This window comes from Argiope bruennichi, chromosome 9 (assembly GCF_947563725.1).
Source record: "Argiope bruennichi chromosome 9, qqArgBrue1.1, whole genome shotgun sequence".
NCBI lineage: Eukaryota > Metazoa > Arthropoda > Arachnida > Araneae > Araneidae > Argiope > Argiope bruennichi.
Window position 1 is genome coordinate 66,507,627 of NC_079159.1, and position 21,983 is coordinate 66,529,609.

The 21,983-nt window shown below is 31.3% G+C and overlaps 1 protein-coding gene across 2 annotated transcripts; it reads right to left on the reverse strand.

Annotated features, from left to right (window-relative positions):
- Positions 1-1,397: 1,397 nt before the first annotated feature.
- Positions 1,398-12,534, reverse strand: LOC129983680 (N6-adenosine-methyltransferase TMT1A-like). 2 transcript variants are annotated; one of them, XM_056093263.1, is made up of 4 exons: positions 12,396-12,508; positions 7,785-7,867; positions 3,903-4,488; positions 1,398-1,857 (listed from the first exon to the last, which is right to left on the reverse strand). In XM_056093263.1, the coding sequence occupies exons 3-4, from the start codon at positions 4,422-4,424 to the stop codon at positions 1,621-1,623; spliced, it is 759 nt and encodes a 252-aa protein (XP_055949238.1). In that variant the 5' UTR covers positions 4,425-4,488; positions 7,785-7,867; positions 12,396-12,508; the 3' UTR covers positions 1,398-1,620. The 2 variants fall into 2 exon arrangements, with proteins under 2 accessions (XP_055949238.1, XP_055949237.1); XM_056093262.1 differs by lacking the exon at positions 7,785-7,867 and having other exon boundaries at positions 12,396-12,534.
- Positions 12,535-21,983: the final 9,449 nt, after the last annotated feature.

A 21,983-nucleotide genomic window follows, 5' to 3' on the forward strand; every position in this document is an offset into this window, starting at 1 on the left:
AATACTGATATGTGTTTGACTACTGCTAATATAATGAGCTGTGAATTATATGACATCCTGTATACTGGTAAAAAAGTGTCCAAAAACTCAAAAACAAAACATGACGAGTTTACCAAGTCCATCAATATAGTCTTACTTTATTTAAATACCATTGGTACTCTGGTACACCAAAGTTTAAGTGACCTGCTTTTCAGTTTTGACTTTTTGTATCGGGCTTTATGAAAAATCCTCCGAGTTCTAATAACACTTCTTGAAATATTACGTTTTTTTTAATCTATAAATTCATATATTATTTTATTAATATTTACCTGATTTAAATTTTTAAATATATCTTTCGGATATAATTTCTTTCCCTGTAACTAAGTTCCAAAATTAATGCAAGATTTGAATTTGCCACCATTCGTGCAGTAAAGTGTTGGCAACCCTATTAAAAAACATTTGACAGTTGATAGTAAAAATGTAGCGTTACACGATAAAACGCAAGATTTGAATGAAATAAAAACAGTTTTTTTTTCTTTAAATTACAATATTTTTAGTGAATTGTAAAATACCCATGTATGGAATAACACATAGGGCAGCTGTCCCCCATGGATTTGCTAGCGTATACGCATTCTTTTGTCGAAATTTCCCATGACCATTTTGCATACATGTGGCTGAATTTCGTTGATGCAGTGTTGAATTGACTCCTTCAATACACGCGTGATTGTTGGCATAGACCTTTGACTTCGAATAACCCCATAAAAAGAAATCAAATGGTGTTAAATCACGCCGTCTAGAAAGCCAATTTTTAAATTTTCGAACTGTGGCCGCCAGATTTTCATTATTTCTGAAATATTGTTCAACAATAAAAACCCGTTGTTCTATCGTGTAACGCTAAATTGTGACTAATCCTAAACTATCAGCTGTCAAATGGTTTTTTAATAGGGCTTTCAACACTTTACTGCACGAATGGTGGCAAATTCAAATCTTGCGCTCATTTTGGGAGACTCTTTGCATAGCATATGATCAGATGATTGCATATTGGTAATAATCCCACTGGGGAGGGGTGGTACCATGAGTTCTTATAAGAGAAAATACCTTAAAAGTTCATTTCTCTGGTGTTTTATTATCAATTACTCATTATCGAGTTACTTCTATTCGGCTGCCAGAACATACAATTTACAGAAGGGATTGGGTTCTGGCTGCTGGTAATGCAGGTTTACAATCATGACTGTTATGTTTCCACCTCCAATTTCTACTTATGCAGTCTTGATGGTAATTCCAATGGCTAGATAAGTAAATCACGGTAATTCAGTTCTTGGTAAAGTGATATTAGGTATTTTGAAATTTAATATTTCATCGAAAGGAAATCGAAATTTATCAAAAAATTATCAATAGAAAAAAAAAGAACGAGTGGAGCTATTATAAAAAGTTTTATTCTCAATTTCATAAAACTAAGTCATTTTTCTTTGAGGGGATTTTATTTCAATAATTGCTTTATGTACGACTGATTAGTAACATAAATAACAAAATAATGTTTTTATTGTTGATGAACAATATCATTTTTATAAAAATCAGAGACATGAGGTAACAAATAATGCAATCATATTATGCATATGAAGCATCGTGATTATCATAAAGTTACTTGGTTGCTACTCCAATAATTTGAGGTCTGACATATATCCATATGCGTTCAAGATCTTTCCTTTGAATATCAAGATCTGAAAATCCAGCTTTTCTTATTTCCTCATCAAGTTTTCGATTTATATTGCAGCCATCAAAGTATATCTTCCAAAGAGGATTCAATAACCTCTGTAGAGTTGCATTCCAAGAAGAGCTAGGATACATGATGTGTTCCCAAAACAGAAACTTTCCACCCTGGTAAAGAAAAGACATACAAAACATTTGAAATAGCGGAGAGAAAAAATAAAAAATATCAACCGAAACTAAAGTATTAAATGTAATAGGATATTGAAGAAAAAAAATTTAACATAAATTTAAACATTTATATAAAGTCATAGATGTTATAAAAGAAATAACTTTGAAAAAATGAGTAAAATCATTAGAAATAAAACAATGAAAGAAGAAATAGGTCGAAAGTAAAGTTTACAATAGTGATGATGATGATGTCGTGTCCCGTTACCACGGAAAGGGGGTACAGTAGCTTCTGAGGATAATGACCCCTGAGCACCCGAGAGCAGAAGTCTGACTTTTAGCTCATATGAAGATGACACACACACACACATTCGCTTGCACAACCCCTTTTTACAGGGGGGCACATTCACACATCTCACAGATAGCACAAGATGAAGAACAACCATGTCCGACCCGGGATTCGAACCCGGGACGCCCAGATCACGGGGAAGATGCGCTACCCTTATGCCAGGACGCCGGCTAAAATATTGATAAATGCTAAAAATTAAATTAAATTAAAACATCTATCTATATTCCTAAATCTTATTGTATAAAGCTAGAAATAACTATATCTATTCCTAATCTTATAGAATAAAGCTAGAAATAACTATATCTATTCCTAATCTTATAGAATAAAGCTGTAAATAACTATCTATATCCCTACATCTTATAGAATAAAGCTATAAATAACTATCTATATCCCTATATCTTATAGAATAAAGCTAGAAATAACTATCTATATTCCCAAATCTTACAGAATAAAGCAAGAAATAGCTATTTATATTCCTAAATATTATATAATAAATTTAGAAATGTTTTCCATTGACTTTATGGTATAATCTGACTTAAGAGTTCCAGTAGTATTTTGCAGTCAACATTTATTAAACCTCTTCAACCAAATAACCTTTAAAGTATCCTGAAAATTTTTTGAAGCATTTAAAATTAAATTTTGAATGTTCATTCTTTTTTATTAATCTTAATATTTTCTAATGATAATTTTGAAACTTATTTAATAATATTGTTATGCCAGCTTGTTGGTCTTCAAGTCGCGTAAAAATTCCAATTTACTAATTTATTGGAATTATTAGCATTATTTTATTTACTTAAAAAACATTAAAACATTCATCGGGTAAAAAATTCTGCTAACTTTGAAGAAAAAGTTGTTCAAATTTGTCAGTGGCAGCTAAACTACAGCATAAACTACAGTCTTTGTAAAATTATAGTCTTTGTAAAAAATTCTTTAATACACTTTCCATCTTTACAAAAATTTCTTTACTACAATTTTCAAATGATCATCTTTGCAAAAAATTCTTTACTGCAATTACCAAAATTTCATCTTTGCAAAAAATTCTTTACTGCAATTTTCAAATGATCATCTTTGCAAAAAATTCTTTACTATATTTTCCAAATGATTATCTTTGCAAAAATATCTTTGCTACAATTTTCAAATGATCATCTTTGAAAGAAATTCTTTACCACAATTTAAAAATAATCATCTCTGTAAAAAATTCTTTACTGCAATTTCCAAATGATCCTCTTTGAAAAAAATTCTTTACTACAATTTAATTACTTTATTACAAATTATCATCTTTGCAAAAAATTGTTTAGTACAATTTAAAAATTATCGTCTTTGCAAAAAATTCTTTACTGAAATTTCTAAAGGATTCTTTTTGAAAAAAATTCTTTACTACTATTTAAAAATTATCATCTTTGCAAAAAATTGTTTAGTACATTTTAAAAATTATCGTCTTTGCAAAAAATTCTTTAGTATAATTTAAAAATTATCGTCTTTGCAAAAAATTCTTTATTACAATTTCCAAATGTTCCTCTTTTCAAAAAATTCTTTACTACAATTTAAAAATTATCATCTTTGCAAAAAATTCTTCAGTAAAATTTAAAAATTATCGTCTTTTCAAAAAATTCTTTATTACAATTTCCAAATGTTCATCTTTACAACATTTTTTTTACTACAATTACGAAATGTGTCAGATAGGTGGAAGAATACTTACAGGCTTCAGTACACGCTTAACTTCTTTCAAAACTGTTTGAACATCCTTTACTGAGCACAAGACCAAAGTACACACCAGAACATCAAATGATTCATCAGCAACTTCGTGCATATCTTCGGCCCAAGCAATTATTATGTTCTTCAAATTAACTTGAGGATATTTCTGTCGGTTTTCCTCGAAGTATTTTATGAACGACTCATTTGAATCCAATACAGTTAAATTCGCATTCTCTGGATAGAATTGGAGATTATCTCCTCCTCCGACGCCAATCTCTAGGATTTCTAAAGGAGTTTTCCGCTTCTTGTCTCCTAAATGTTCCTTCAAAAGATCAAATGCTTTTTCCCTCTGTTTATCAACTAAAGTTTTAAACAGAGGCCCACTGACCCTAACAAGAAGCCAAGAGAACCACTTGTCACGACAAGTTTGGCTGAATTTAAGAACGATTAATAATGGAAACAGCCAAGAAAGCGAGAGTGCCCAGATTACTATGGTCACTGTCGTGTAAAGGATGATTTCCCTCATGGCTGAAGCTTGTTTTTGTTGAGATGTTTAGAATATTTTCAAATGATCTGATAGCATTTGTGACCTGAAAGGATATAGAAATATACAATTACAATACAATAATACTTATAAATTATAAATATCTGGAAGATGAAGCTTCGCTAGGCAGTTTTTTTGTAAAATCATATTTTTTCGGAGAATATATTTAGATACGACTCACATACTGATTACATCTGAATATTTTTCAGTCTTACGTATATATGAACTGTTCATTTAAATAAGAAAAAATCATGTATGTACTTAGTTAAACATGTTATTCGAAGCAATTTGCTACAGAACAATATTCATTTCACAGTTTATCCGTATTATTACTTACTACCCGCCTTTGGTGACCAGCCGGTTCGCCAATCTGAATGCTGGTTAAAATTTAAATAATTAAATGTTTTATGTAATTCCTACTTTAATAGCTTCTTCATCAAAATATTTTAAAACTTAAAATTTTGATAGTCATATAATTCATTCATAATATTATAAAGGTTTTCAGTCATAATGTAATATGTATCTCTCTAATTTTTTTGTTATCACCTATAGAATTTATGCTTTAAATTAAAGTGGAAATGATTAATCTGCAATTAATATAATAAGAAGAATACAACCTAAAAATAATTTAAATCAAGTCCGCATCCGTTTAAATGCGGATGCGTGAATTTTCAACGCCAGCTGATAACGCAAATGCGTGAATTTTTCTACGCCAGTTGGGGTAACGCTATGCAGATTAGAAATTTTTAATTTTCTTTATTCTGTTTTATTTTAATTCAAAAGTACTTCAGAATGAATCTGAACGATCTATTAATTAACGATGTTCAATTTTAAATGCTTCAGTCATTAAGAAAATAAACAGAATCGTTTGAAATAATCGGTCGAAAGATATTAAGCCTAACCTTATTAGCGTGAGAAAAAAAACTGAAGCCTTACTCATTTTGCGGTGGGGAAATGAAGACTTTTTGGCGGGAAAGTTAGTTTTGAATTAATAATTAAAATTCTAATTAAAAATTTTAAAAAAGGGAACCTAGGTGCACATTCCCGACTTCCAGGGTATATAAGTACCAAATTTGGTAACTGTAGGTCAAACGATCTGGCCTGTAGAGCGCCAACACACACACACACACATTGAGCTTTATATAAGTATAAATATTGTTGAAATTACACTTCGTTTGACCAGGGTGAAATCGGGTCCGAAATGGCTCTATATGACATTGTCAGCATGAAAGCATATACAAAAAGGCTCTAATACTAGTTTGTTATACAATTTAAAAAATGTGTTTTTGTATGTGTGTGTGTGTGAAATGGCATTTTTTCAGGAAAGACACCTGTATAGATAAACTTAAAAAGCAAATAAATAAATAAAATATCAATACAATATGAAGTTAGAAAATGAAGTAAATAACGATGAAGATAATCTTTATTATTAATAAAGGAGAAAAAATGTATTTCTTTTTTTTTTGTTGGTGTTCTAGAGGATAGATTATTTTATTTAGAGTTACCAAATTTGGTACACATATATTTCGAAGGAGAGGGAATTATATTTTAGAATTTTAAGTAAATAAAAATTAAAAGAGATTTTATGCTTTTTCACGATAACTCGTAAAAATATTCTTGAACAAAAATTATTTTCACACTAATTTAAAATTTAAAAAAGATCCTTTAATAGATTTAATTTAATTTTGTTGCAAATTATTTCTGAGTTTCAGTTGTTTTTTTTTGAAAAAAATATTCAATAATATTTAATAGAAGATTTCATTTTTGCAATGAAAATCCAACCGTTTTCAGTATTTTCTCAAATATCTAATCTCGTAAGTTTCTTAAACTGTTTCAAGTTAAAGATGAAAAGTTCGCTTGTTATCAGCGCAGCTTACATAAGAAATCAGAAAGCGGAATTGCATTTCAGCAAGATAGTGTACAATTTGAAATGGATTACATGTAACTGAAATTTCTGTTGACATTATGATGCCATGTGAATTCGATTGCATTAGGAAGGTTCTGTACACAATACCAAGAACAGGTGCAAGATTGTTAAAATAACAGAGAACTAATATGTCACATTTTGATGCTAAAAGCTTATTTGTTGAAGAAATTATTTATATAAAAATGCATTCAGGAGACTTCATTGAGATAAAAAGAAATAGTCTTCCCACATAGCTAGATTATAGCATAAGGCCACGATAATAAAAGCTAAAAAATTTGTTGAATTGATAAAAAATATAGCACACTAATCAAAGAGGCAAATATACATAGAATAATAAATTCGAAAGTTATTAAATTTACAAAATAAAGAAATCTTTCCTAAAGAAATTCGTATTGTGTTATTTGTATTTTTGTATAGTCAATAACATATAATTGCTTGATACAAAACCAACATAACGTAACAATTTTATAAGAGGAGTTAGTTTTGAATTTTATTCTCATTTGACTGATTTAAATCTAATTAGTGAACCTCTTTTTAGACAATTCTGAATTTTTTGTTAGCCTTTCATTTTATAACCTTAGAAACTCAGGGAAAAAAATTGTTTTTTTGTTGATTTTTTTCTTTAAAAAATCTTAAATTTTAACTTTTTTTATAGAGAGAAGTTAAAATATTAAAGTAAGTGGGTGTCCTTAAAGATGTAAACTATTTCATTCATTGGATTTAATTGGAATTATTGAAAATTTAAAAAATATTTTGCTAATGAATGATTAATAGGCCTCTAATTTAGGTTAAGTAAAAAGATTTAAACAGAAAAGAAACATTAATTTTTTTTGCTTTTATATTGTTTTCCGCGACTATTATTTGAAACAAAAAGGTTTTATATAGATTTAAACACGATATCTATCGAAATCATCCATAAAGAGATTCTTTATATTCTGTAATTTCATATCTTAGTTAACAGCATTCGGGTATTTTGTAAATAAATCAAATTACTTTATTCATAAACGAAAATAGCTTGATTTAAGTAGAAGACATAAACTGATGAAATGGACATCCTTAATTATGAGCCTTAATTAATTAATTATCCTTAATTAATTATCATCAATAAGTAGATAATAATGGTAAAACAAAAAAAACGTGGCATTCAGATTATTTTTTGAGTTACTACTAAATATTAAAAACAATTAAAACACAGTAATATCATAGCCTTTTAGAACTATAAAAAACATTAAATTAACCAAGCTGTTACGTTTTAAATTTGATAGGAAATTTCGCAAAAAATCAAATAAATCTTTGGCTTTTTATGGCAAATGCCTTGATTTATTTTTCATATAAATCCAATAATTCCTTAATCTAACAAAGCTATATTTCTTATCTTAAATTGTTTGTAAAAAAAATTGAAAGTTTGTACTAACCTGGCTTGGACCTCAAATTGAGCAATAAACGAACAGAATAAAAAGGAGAAGATAAAAGTTAACTCAAAGTTCACATTGCATATCTATAACAAGATAAATGATAAGATTAGACGCTCTTAAGGTAACAGAAATCTGGTTTTAATGTTCGAAGAATGTAGAAAATTTATCTGAAAAATTATAAATTACAGAAATATTCTTTCAAATTCTTATGTAACATATTTTAAACCATGAATCACACTAAAAATATGTAATAACTATTTCCAAATTGTTTAGAATAAATACTTGATTTAAACTCATCAATTTAATCTAATTCTTAAACCAGAATTTTTCTGCAGATCTGCCAATGGCAAGGTTAATATAAAAGATAAATAAACGTGAGAGTTGTTTCGAGTCATTCTGGTAAATTCTCTTTTAAAATTGATATTCCCTCTCCTTTCTTCGCTGGTGTGGTGTGGAGAGGGGGATGCCAGCTCAGGTGTCGTCCTCGTCATCTGACCGCGGTTCAAAATTACGAGGTCCTGTCCCAAAATAGCCCTAGTGTTTCTTCAAACGGGACGTTAATATAACCAATCAATCAATCAAACTCTCTCCTTTCTGTTTAAATCATGGAACTTGGGTAGGCCGTGAATTCCACAATACTCAATTTTTTATTTTCAAAATAACGCATATCTCATATCTCGACTAGTGAAGCCAAAATTTCATATTATACTGCAAATGTAGTAACAGGATCACTTACCAAATTTAATTTATTTAAGTCAACATGTTTTCCAGTTACCGTATTTGCATACAAAATTATAGACCGACGGACAATCAAGCTTTTGACAGGTTTAGTCTAAAATTTGACACAAATCTGTAATTTAAAATCTAAAAGTATATGCTAAATTTAATTTTTCAAAGTAATTACGTTTTTGAATTATCGGGTTTATATGCAAATAAAAGTATAAATTGACAGATTCAAAATTTTATGAGGAGTAACTAACACTTTAGATGCTAATTCTATGCATCAAATTTTATCCATCTGGATATTTAAGTTTGGTATTTATCGTGTTTATTTTGTACTAAGACATCCAGCAAACTTTCTTTGAATGGATTTCGTTCATTATTTGATATCTGCAAATGTGATTTTAAGGCGACATACCAAATTTAATCCGTTTAATCCAAAATATTTTTGGATTTTCATTGGATAGACAGACATAATATTAAAATGTGTCTTTCAGTTGCAGGCAGCTCTGAAATATGAAGATTCGTGAAATTTTCAAGGTCCCATTTGTTAACGATTCTAGTATTTTCTCTTTGTAACTTCGAAAACGAAAAAGTAAAAATTAATTTGTGATATTATCCAATTTTTTTCTCGCACATGTAATATAGAGAAATTACAGTAATCGTCAAAAGAAAAAAAAAAAATGGATCTCCCTAAGTTCAAAAACAAGTTTTTGGAAAATGTCCGTCCATCCGTCTGTCTATTTGTGACAAAGATAACTCAAAAACACTGTGAGCTAGACGGCTGACATTTGGTATATGGTCTTTACACAAATTTGTATATTTCTATCAAATTTTGAGTAAAATCTATTCAAAGGAACTTCGTCTGCCCGGCTGCTCCCATATAAGCTAACACGATGAGTATAAATTGAAGAGAACTACACAGATACGATTCTGTGCAGAGATTTAACATCTTAGAGACCTGTCAAATTTTGAGCCAAATCCAACAACGGGTTGACAGTCTGTCGGTCTGTACTTTCAGAAACATGCAAACGCGATCATTCAAAAACGCAGTGACTTAAATATATCAAATTTGGTATGGGATTTTGTGACTACAAGTGCAATTTTGTGTCAAATTTTTGTTCCAATTGGTTAATAAAAGCGTATCTAAAGCATAAATTCGATTTTTGATGCTATTAACGGGATGCCAGCGATTAATCGACAAAATACTCGCCGAGGATGACTCGACAGAATTCAGTAAAAATGTTAAATTCACACCAAAAGTAAATATTTCATAACTGTTGTACTCCACTGTCATAAAAGGCGTTCTCTGGTGTGATAAGTTCAGTAGAGAATATACGCGAAAGTTTTGGTGTTGCTATTCCCGCTGGTTTCGTATTATTTCACATTTAGGTAATTTAGTGTTTAGTTCCGTCATAGTGAGAAGAAAATGAAACAGGCCATTTCAGACGACAAAACAGTAAATAAGAAAATGTTGAATTCTTCAAAAATTTTTATTCTTCAGGCTTTAACGAAACGGTTCAGTTTTTAGCGTTTTTATTTCTTACCAAATCATGATGAATACAGCACAGTAAACAATGCGTGAAAGCAGGAAGCATTTATGAAAATCTGTAGTGAGTGTATATAGTTTTAGAAAAGCATATATATATAATTTATATAGTTTATGTATAGAGTGTAAATAGATTTTTGCTGCGTCAGAGTTAAGAAAAAAAATTTTCTTAACTCAATAGTTAAAGTTATAATAAAATCGGAGTTCGAGAGATTAGAAAATTATTTTTAGAAGACTAATTATTTAGAAACTATTACATATATGTGTGAAATACGAAGGACGAATGTCTGTCCGCCTATTTTTAAACAGAATTGTAGATAATATGATAAAGTGAGACCAACTGGATACAACAATTTAATTTTAAATTCGTTTTTTTATGTACATTAAGTATCAATTCGTAAAGATTACTTGATGAAATGTAGCGATTAGACAACTTTTAAAAGTTCACTGATTTATCGATATTTCAAACTTATTTTAAAAAATTTCGACCTATATCGTTTCTATAGATTAGTCAAGCTTCTATTATCTCAATTTGTTTTTCTTTCTTTAAAAAATTGAAATGATAAAGTCCTAAGTGTGATTTATCTCGCTTTACTATATCACTATTTTCATTCATAGATATGAAATAGGTTTCTTTATTTACTATCTTAATACCAGCCTTATTTACAGTTCAGACGATATGGAAATATCGACGCTACTTATGAATACTTGAAATAGCTATACAAAACATCTAAAATTTATGCTACTAAAAATGATGCAATGATCCTTCTGTTACAGCTTGTAATATTCTTTCTTTAGGATCGTTTGCTCTTATAAAAATGACATAACCTTATTTTAAAAAAATTATACCAAAATTGTGGTGAATTTTCACATATTGGACGTCTTTATACCCAAAAAAATCAATTTTTGGAATTTTATCTACTTTTTAAGATAAAATTGCTATGAGCTAGAAGAAAGAAAATCAGTGCGTAATTTTTACACCAAAATTATAGATGTACAATTTTGAATAAAGCCTGCTCAGATAAAGTTTGTAAATCTGTCTTTTTGAGAGTCTAAATTTCGGTAGCTTTAAAAAGCAATGAGCTAAGTGGGTGAAATGTTGCATAGGAATTTATCATTAAAATTGTAGCTATGCGTTAAAACTTCCCCAAAAACCTTTCAAAACTTGGTCTTTTGATATGTATTCATGAATATATGTGGCTATTTAGAATTGAAACAGACTAGAAAAATGAATTTCGGCAAGCGATCTTGATACCATGTTTGTATTTGCATATCAAATGTGGGATCAAGTATGCTGAAGCAAGGAAATTCAAATGTATCAAACATTTGCTCGATTCTTTTCTTATACGGGAGTACGTAATTGAAAACGCGATCTACTATGTAGGTACGGAACTTGTTTAGGAAGGGACAACTTTGCTTCTTCAGTATGGGACTGAGAAGTGAAATAAATGGATTCTATACATTACGTATACTATGGAATCGATACTATTCATTATGTATGTGTTATTTACTATTAAAGTTTCTTACTATACGTTTCAACTTGGCAGCCGTCGAGTGAGGTGAGCTCTCGAGAGCTCCGGGATTTCACTCGCCGGTGGCTAAATTTTCGCCACTTTTAAGTGATTTTATTCTAAACTTTAAAACTTTTCAATTGCAATTTTAATGGTGTTTCTTGATTTTTGTTTGTGTTGTTCGTGAACATCAACTTTATTTGTGTGTGTTTATCTGTGTTCGTGGAATGTTACTATGAACGTATTTCTGCCTGGAAAGAGAACTACATAGCAACAAACTGTAAGTTGTTTCGTTCACTGCTATTATTTTCGGAATTTATCTATCTATTGACTGTATTTGCCTATTGTGACTGCCTGAAATACGTTGGAAACGTCCACTCTCAAAGCAACAGCAATGAACAAGCGGATGCAAAATTTTAATGAAATTGCTATTTGTTATTCCGAATCAGTGTTGAATAATGTCTTTTATCTACACATAAATACCTGAAAATTGCTTTACTGATGATACAACAAGAAGATATTGTGTTATCTACAGGCTTAAAGAACATCTATCCAACCAAAATACCGACAGTTTTAAATACTACGTACAACTATCTGTATTTAATTAATAGCTTATTGCAACTGATTACTTCTAAATAATTAATCAACCTAATATTTGTTGCAAGTAATCCAAGTAAGCACAGACATCATCCTTAACTACGACACGCAACACCCACCGGAACCAGTGTCTCACTTAAGCTGACATAACATTTCTAAAAGTTAGTGTAAAGTTTTAAGAATCTGCACAAATATCCTTAATTATCATTCGGAAGTGTATTGAAGCTGAAATACCTTGCTTTTTCTAAGATTTGAGAACTTTCAACAGCTCCGTGGCCTAATTTCAACTTCAATAACGCCTTTCCTGCCTTTGTTTACCTTTGGAAGCGGGGTTACGCCTCTTGGCTGATCTTCTTCTTCCGCTGACGTTGCCAGATGACTCCATCTGTTTGTACTTACCGACCATCGCACTAGAGCTTAGAAACTAACCCGCTCTTTCGGAGGATAATTCTTGTGATTTTTGGTCTCTTTGTGTCTTTTTCAGATCAACATCCAGTCTTCAACTTGTGCTCCATCATCGAATATTTATACCTATGGATTATTGGATGCAAACTCGATCATCCTAGAGCCGTTCTTCTCCTTCAGCCCTAATTCAATCTGATGCTGTCTGAGTGTGTTTTATTCTTTCTGTGATTGGTGCTCACTCGGATCATCGAACCTCATTTTTCGTGGAACTTCTTCAACAGAAACTATCTATTTTGGAGTATTTTCTCCCAACATTATTGAAGCTCCGAACTCTCTTTAGCAAGGGATCTTGCTTCTTGTCACAGTGACTTTTGCGCCTCGGGAATTCCTTTCTTGAAATTCAAGAACTTTCAGTCTACTGGCGCATCAACTGGTAAATCTCTTTGCCAACCCTGCCCTTTTATTTGTTTGTTGGTTCGTCGTTTTAACGTGTTTAAATTGTTATAACGTATGTGATTATTTTATTTTTACTTTTGTATGTAAAATTTTGCTGTACGACTAATATTCGACCTTTAGGTTGATCCTCTTTGATTTTAACAGTTATGGTGATTGTTCATTGATTCTTCTTAGTGCATTAGTCATAATTCGAATCTTTTGATTTTATATGTAGATATTTGTTTTTATTACATCAGATTCCTTTTACTCTGTGGTGAATAGCATATAAGCCACTTAACAGCCCTGTTACCCGAGCAATTGTTTTGGTATCATGGTCATGTTACTGGACTGCGAACCACAAGGTCCCAGGTTCCATCCTCGCGCATCCCAATCGATTAAATTATTTTTTTATTACAAAAATAAATTATTTATTTTAGCATTTAAAACAGAATATTTACATCCTACGAGCTCCTGACCGCGTGTCGACGATTAGAGTGACGAGAGTATCGTACGATTTTGTTTCCGATTAAGATTACGATAGTTCCCGTTAGTCACCAATTTAGCCGATTGGGATGCGCGAGGATAGAATCTGGGACCTTGTGGTTCGCAGTCCAGTAACATGACCATGATACCAAAACAATTGCTCGGGTATCAGGGCTGTTAACTGGCTTATATGCTATTCACCACAACTCTATGGGTTTTTATTCGGACAGATTTTGGATCCTTTAATCCTTTCTTCCTGTTGGGTTCCTTCCATCGTTTTGGCTTCCTTTTTACTTAAATTGTCCTATATTCAATATGTCTTCCAGCGAGGTCATGTTAGACATCCCAGACCCAGAGCCGTCTTCCTTGCCAAGCTTTGATCCACGGTTATCAGATTTTTCAGATCCATCGCCGACTACCTCTCCAAAAAACAACTAGAGTGACCCAAACCATGCTATTGTCTTCCCTCCACTAATTATCTGCCTAAAGCAGAGTTCTTCGCTGCTACCATCTTGCCAATTTTTTCTGTAGAACAAAAAACAGGAGTCCAAACTAATACGGCTAGTCCCGGGGAAGCATCCAGCAACACCAAGCTGCCTTCTGATCCCATCTCCGAACGTGGCACCAGGGTTACCCGATTAAGGGCTCGAAACGAGGGAGGTGCTGTTTCACAAAAAACAACGAAAATCATTGAAGAACTAGATAGCCACTCGGACTGGGATGACAAGCTCCCATATTCATGGCCTGATCATAAAGCGGAGGTTGCCATCGAGGTTTTGGTCAAACGGCTAAAAGTTTCAATCCTTCCTCTCCGCGGATTACAGATTAACCTAAATCATTGTGAGGCTGCGCACTGTGCAGTTTTCCAATCGCTAGGGATTTGGAACTTGATTTTATTGAGGTCAAGGACCCTCGACTACTCAAAGGGGAACCCCAAAAGACTTTGGATGTCGGACCTGTACCTCCAACGACAAGAAAGCTATTATTTACATTTTTAATAAAAATTTAAATGTACATTTTAAGTTCAGCACCACCAATACAGTGTGTGCTGAATTATATTTTAATGATTTTATTTTAAATATAATGAACTGTTATTTTCCTCCACACGACAACATCGACGAAACCTTAAAAGAATTGGAGGATTTTAATTTTTTAAACACTTTTTATCTTGTCTTTGGAGATTTTAACTGTAAAGCCAGAAAATGGGGCTATGACTCGGACAGTTATAGGGGCAGAAGAATGACAGAGTTCATAGCCTTTAACAATTTAAACATTTGTAATATCAAAGAATATGGTCCGATATTCCAATCTACCATCCATACTGGGTTACCAGACCTAACATTAATCAGCTCCGCGATTAGTCACTACATCAAAAACTGGGGTGTCCTGGACGACACCGAATCCCATAGCGATCATAAATACATTTATTTTAAACTAGATATCTAAACCGTTCCAGGAACTAATTTTTACCTTAATTCTAAATGGCCTTAAAAAATTTTTAACATCTATAAAGAAAAATTTAAACCTTTTTAAAGATAAACTAAAATCGATAGACAATATCGCCGATTTAAACATTTTTATAAATGATTTTACTAATTTTGTTCAAAAAGCAGGTTTTAAAACAATTAAGAAGAAACCTACAAATATGGCCAACAATTTCAGTTTCTGATGCGAAAAACTCGGGGTGTTCAGAAATAAGGTGAATAAATTGTACAAGATTTACCGCACTCACATTAAGATTAAATTCACGGAGGACCTCATTCTGGCCTCGAGTACCAACTAGGGATTGCAATACCGGACCAAAATTTCAATACCGGTATTCGGTATTTTTTAAATCTTAATACCGGGATACCGGTTTTAATACCGGTATTAGAAATTTTAGAAAAACAAAGAAAACACAGGTGTTTGTTTGTTTTATTTGCCAGTTTTGTTAGAGAGAGTAAATATCACAAAAAACAATTTGTAACTAATACATTATAACAGTATATAATCACAAAAAAGTAAAGGAACATCTTATTTAATCACAAAAAAAGTGTAAATATCACTATTCAGTCTGTGGTACTATTACAAATTTTTGAAATGTGATGTTATAAAAACATAATGTATCAATTGTACATTAAGACTGAAAAGTAATTTCGTGTAAAAATTACCAGCTATCGAAAACTCTCTTTCGACATCTACGCTAGCTGGTAGTACTGTTAGCAATGCGCGATATATTTTTTTCAAGTATTTACCTCTAAATCCCTCATCTTAAAATAAATCGATTTCTCGTCGGATGGTTTTGGATATAGCTGATTTCTGTATTGAAATTTGGTTCGTTGAATTTTTTTTTATTTATCGCTAATTCTAATTTTTGTTCAAGAGACAATTCCTTTTCACTATCGACAATAGAGACATCATACTCTTCGATAATTGAACCGAATTCTTCTGAATGTGGATAGGTTTGTGGGTAAAAAATTTTAAGAAAATTTACTCTAATCTTAATCAGATTTGAACTGGTTATTTTCTTCTTTTTCATTTTCATTTTTAAAATCCTTATAATTATGTAAATACCATAAGACATTTTCTATTTCGGCATGCCTTTCTTCTGTGCGATTTTTCAATGTAATATATAATTCTTTAGATAGTAATGTGTTCTGTTCTTTCAATGACTGCAACATGAAATTTATTGTTGCATTAGCTGTTATTAGAATCTCTCCGACATAATGCCTCAATAGTCAGTTTTATTGGAAGTAGAGCTGATATAGTTCTGGATATTAAGTCGAATTCACTATCTGAAAAAATAATTTACAGGTTTAAGTCGATTATTGCTTTTTGGATTGGATTTCTCAGTTTCAAAAATCGTTCCATCATTAGGAGTAAACTGTTCCAACGTGTTTTAGAATCTAATATTAACATATATTCTGTTTTATTTTCAGTTAGTATATTTTTTAGTAATATATCCTTTTTTATAGGGGAACGTTAAAATATCTTAACAATTTTTCGAACTTTATAAATTATAGGAAGCAATTCTTGATAGATTAATATTTTATCGTCATTAGCAATATCTTCTTCAACAATTACATTGTCATTTTCTTCATTGTCAATATCACTCTCACTTTTACTCTCTTTAAAGTTGGAATCCGAAGTTTCTATATCCACAGTATTTGGATTCTTCTGTTCTTTATTTTTTTGGTATAATACATCTATTACTCCTAATTGAATTCCATGTGCATAGCACAACTGCTGATTTGCACCAATTAACTTTCCAACTTTTTTCATAATTGTTGCTCCATCAGTCGTTATGGATACAATATTTTCTTTCAGGGATAATCCATGTTTCGCTAATTTAGAGTTAAGAAATTAATTAAGCCATTAATTAGCTAATTAATTTCGCCCATTAAGGAGACATAAAAACAAAAATATCTACTATTTTGCTATGTTCGCGATCCCTGAACCATATAGTGGAGACCATTTTAAAAATTTCTAGTAAATACCGAAAAACCGGTATTTAAACTTGTGAATACCGGTATTACAAAATTGTACAAATGGCTCAAAATACCGGTATTCGGTATTCCGGTATACCGGTATTGCAATCCCTAGTACCAACTACCGAAAGGAAAGAGCCGGGTCCAGACAAGATTGATTATCGCATGTGGAGAGCTATTTTTAACCTTGACAAAGCTTTCATATTAGATCTATTTAATAAATGTTTTTATTTTAACACTTTCCAGACTGCCTGAGATGCGACAGGGTTTTCTTTTTATTAAAAAATGGCAAATACCTTATCCTCTGGTCCTCATACTGACCAGTTTGTCTTTTATCTACCCTGGAGAAAATTCTTGAAAGGTTATTTTTAAAAAGACTTAACAATTGGCTGCATCGCGGCAATATTATTCTTATTAATCAATATGGTTTTAGTGAGTGCCGCAGCTGCGACCTGGCCATTCATAATCTAGTTAAGGTAATACAATCAAGGGTACAGTGAGAGCACTTGGCCCTCGTCTCCCTGGATATGAAATCTGCATTTGAAAATATGTACTGGTCGGTTCTCTTTGACATCTTGGGTTCTCTCCGGATACCTAAATTTTATTGAAACTTTTTATTACTTAATTGAACGTAAAATATCTTATCAATGAAATTATAAATTTGACTAGATAGTGCTACAGAGGTTGTCCCCAGGGGTCGGTAATTGCCCCTACACTATGGAATATTTACATTAATGAAATCTTAAATTTAAATTCTCCTGGAGCTTATATTCAGGCTTTTGCCGACGACCTGGCGCCTGTCGTTGGTGGGCGTACCTCAAATCTTTTATCGAATAATGTAAACAATACCCTAGCCACCATCCACCAAAAACTTTCTAGCCTGAAATTAAAACTCTATTGACAAGTGCCGGGCCATAGTCTTCAGGAGCTTCATGTCTAGTAAGTACTCTAAAAAGGATAACACTACCCTGAGTAAAAGACCTACTTACCGAATAGACGGGGCCGCTATTTAGATCACGGATAGCTTGAAGCTACTGGCAATTTTTATTGGCAACAAACTTACTTGGACCGCCACATATCAACCTTAACTTAAAAAGTCCTGAAACTAACCTCTAACTTCAATCGAGTAATTAAACCTAACTGGAGCCTGGATAACCATATTATTAAATTTTGGTATCATACAGTGATAGAAAAGGCCTTGCTCTACGGAGCAAATATCTGGGGCGGGGCCCTAATAAAATCTCAAATCTCCAAGCTCCATTCCATTCAGAAAATTTTCCTTCTCTGTTTTACCCGGGCATACAGGACGACATCCACCAATCTTTTAAACATCGTTACTGGTATTCCCCCCTGCACGCCGTGGCCATATCAGAATACATAAGGTTTCAGATCAGGTCCGTTGGCTCACGTGATTTTAATAACTTCCTGGATAATACCCCCTTGTACAAGCACATTTTAATCAAAAATTTACCGGCTACTCAGAGGATGGTTAAATTAAATGAAACCATCCCTGGTGCGGCCTTTGATATATACACCGACGGATCCAGAGAAAATTCCACTGGATTCGTCGTGTGCATTTTTAAAAATATCTAAAATTTTAAAACTTTTACCTTCAAATTAGAATCTTTTAACTCTGTTTTTCAAGAGGAGCTGATCGCCATTGACTATGCGACCAGCTGGACTGTCTGTGAGAATACCACCGCTAATAATTATACGGACAGCCTTTCCTCAATTGCCGCTTTGGAGAGCCATGGTACCAGATCTAATTTTGTAACTAACATTAAAAGAAACATCCTTACAGCTAAAAATTTGGTCGGCCTGCAGTGGGTCAAGACCCACAATGGAATTCAAAGTAATGAAGTGGCCGACCAATTTGCAAAAGAAGCCACGGCGTCTGGGGGTAATCACTTCATTCCGGTCCCTTACTCTTTTTTTAAGCGCAAGCTCAAAGCTTTTATCCTGGTGGAGTGGAACCCATATTGGCTTAATTACGACTCTGGGATTAGAGCTAGAGAATACCTGGGCACGGTGAATGTCAAGTCTCTTGTTAATAATAAAACCCTAATTTATTTATCGAGTGGGCATGGTCCATTCCCAACTTCTCTTCATCGTTTTAAAAAACTGGGCTCCCCCTTGATATCTGTAACAATCTTGGGGACGCGGATCATTATATTTATAACTGTCAGTATACTAAAGAATATCATTTGATCAGGCCCGCATCTCCTCATGGGAGAACCTGGTTTAAATATTTAACTAAGAACAAAATTTTTATCTGTAAGCTGGTCGAGACCTTCAGGGTCAGTGCTAAAATCTGTGAGGGGTTAACCCCACATGTGGACAACGTGTTGCCTGAATAATTACCTCTTTTAAATGCGTTCTTTTATTGCTATACTATCTTTATATATTTGACTTTAAATTTTGACTAATTTGCAAACAGCCCGGGTACACCACTAATTACCTTCTTCTACTTTATAAATTACCTAGTCTTTAGGTTTAATTACTTGGGAAGCTTCTCTCTTCTGATCCTACAGTTGATTAAAATAATTTTCTACTTTGTAAAAGTCGTAAAAGAAAGATTTCTACTAATAATAAAGATGTATGTGTGTGCGTTTTGGAGTTTTACAAGCCATATTATTTAATTTCCAACTACCAATTTTGGCACATATATACATTGGTGGGTGAGAATATGAGAGTGATAATTTTGAAATTTTAATTAGAGTTGTAATTAATTAAAACTCAAGTGAAATTTTGACGTTTTATTACGATTACTTGCAAAAATATTATTGAAAAAAAAATGCATTTTACAACATTTAAAAAAATTTAAGAAATTATCTTTCTAAAGATAACGAATTTAATCATTCTGCAAATTATTTCTAAATTTTAACAATTTTTAAAAGAATTGTTTTTGCTTAATTTCCAACAATAGTTTAAAGTTTTGCCCTAATATTTAAACCACTTTCACTATTTCATCAAATATTTTATCGTGTCATTTTTTTTTTACTGTTAAAAACTAAAAAAGGATTGTGTTTAGTATCTTCGTAGTTTACAAGACGAATATAAGTATAAAGTTAAAATATCGTAAAATCCATGATAGATCAGCCACTTTTACATTTTTAACAGTTTAATGATGTCATGGGACTGGTCTCCATTAGAATGTTTCATGTATACAATGAAGAGAGCATAAGCAAGACAATTAAAATAAAACATCTTTAATGTCCGATATTATTATTTTACGATATTATGTACATGAATTTATATCTTAACGATTTAATAGAAATTAATCATAACGAAAATATCCGGCGAAACAACTGGTAATCAAAGGCGACTAGTCTATGATAATATGAATAACACTTGAACTGGGAATTAAAACTTTTCTTTTATTGAAAATCGACAAAATCAGAAGAAAACTAATTTTGTTATGATGAAATAATTTATGATAACTGATGAGTTCATTTTGTTGCAACTCCAATTACTTGGGGTCTGACATACAACCAAAGATCCTTGGGATAAATCTTTTGAGTCTCGATGTCTGAAAATCCAGATTTTCTTATTTCCTCATCATCCTTATTCTTCAAGTTGCAACCATTAAAAGCTATCTTCCAGAGAGGGTTGATTAAAGTCTGCAGTAAGGCTTTCCAAGTGGAACTGGGGTAGGTGGTATGTAAAACAAATAGGAATTTACCTCCCTGAAAGATAAATATCATTTGAAACAATACATTGAAAAGAACTGTCAAATACTAGAATAAATCAGCATTTGCACTCAATTTTTATAATTTATTTGATGATATAAACCCCTTGATGCATGACTTTTTAACGAGGAAACTATTTTTGTATAAAATATTGTAATATACAAAAACCTTTCATCGTTTGAAATGTTTTAAATTAAAGTTAGAATATCTATTAAGGCATAGGTTTTAAAAATTGCGTTTAACTTATTATTTTTTTATTAATAATAATTAATAATATTTGCCATATTAGAGCTGCACATTTTGCTCACAAATGCTGAAGTATAAGAAATATTTAAAGAACATTTGTTGAGAGACAATTAATTAAATAGCAATTTTTTTTGAATAAAACCTTCAAAATAAAAACTAAATTCGTAATCTTTCAGTAAATAATTATCTGAATTAATAGTTGATTTATTGATATTAGAGATTATTAATGGTTTGCTTCTAAAGTTTTTTCTTAGAATTTTGCTCACGTGCTCTGACAACGACTCTTCGTATTTATTTTTCTTGTTGAAAATCAAAATATTTGATTTGCTCACAAAAGATTTACTTTCTTATTTTTCATCTGAATTCTAACGGTTCACGGATGTTTTCTTCAAATCATCGTTAAATAACGACATTAAAACAATCAAAACAAATAAAAAACATGTATTTACATAGACATACCTTAACAAAGACATACCTATATATTTCATTATTCAAAATCATTAAACTTTTTTTTAAAAAGTTAACAAAAATTGATGGAAAAATTATGCAGAAATTAAACTGAAATAGTTGAAAAAGGAAAATTTTGAATTTTAAGATGGTGTGAAAATAATTTTTCTGGGATCATTTTCACTCGAAATTTTATGGGAAAAGGAAACATTTTTCATTAATTTTTAACTAATTGAATATTTAATCAATTTTTGTATTGATAGTATTCTTTTTTAGCCTTAAAAAACAAGTATGCAAAGTTGGAATCAATTTGACCAATTGCTTAGGATGTGGAGTAGAGAGAATATGTACATACATAGTCAAATGACTTTTAATTATATTAAGTTTATAATATACAAAAACATAGCATCATCTAAAATCGTCTATCATATTTTTTTAACTAAAATTTAAATATCAGTTGAATCAGATTATATTTAAGAATCCATATTTGCTCATTTTCTCCTTACCTTTTTACTATTTGTTATATTAGTACTGTAAAATTTACCTCACAAAAGCTGAAGTATCAAAAACATTATCTTTGTTTCAGCGACTGATATAAGCTTAGTTTCAAACCTGTCTAAATCACTACCATAAGATCAATAAAAGCATTG

Bases quoted from the DNA above. Each gene is read 5' to 3' on its own strand.
- LOC129983680 (XM_056093262.1), bottom strand. From the start codon at position 4,424: ATGAGGGAAATCATCCTTTACACGACAGTGACCATAGTAATCTGGGCA. The intron at 1,858-3,902 runs GTAAGTATTCTT...TTTCTTTACCAG, and splicing joins TTAAGCGTGTACTGAAGCCT to GGTGGAAAGTTTCTGTTTTG.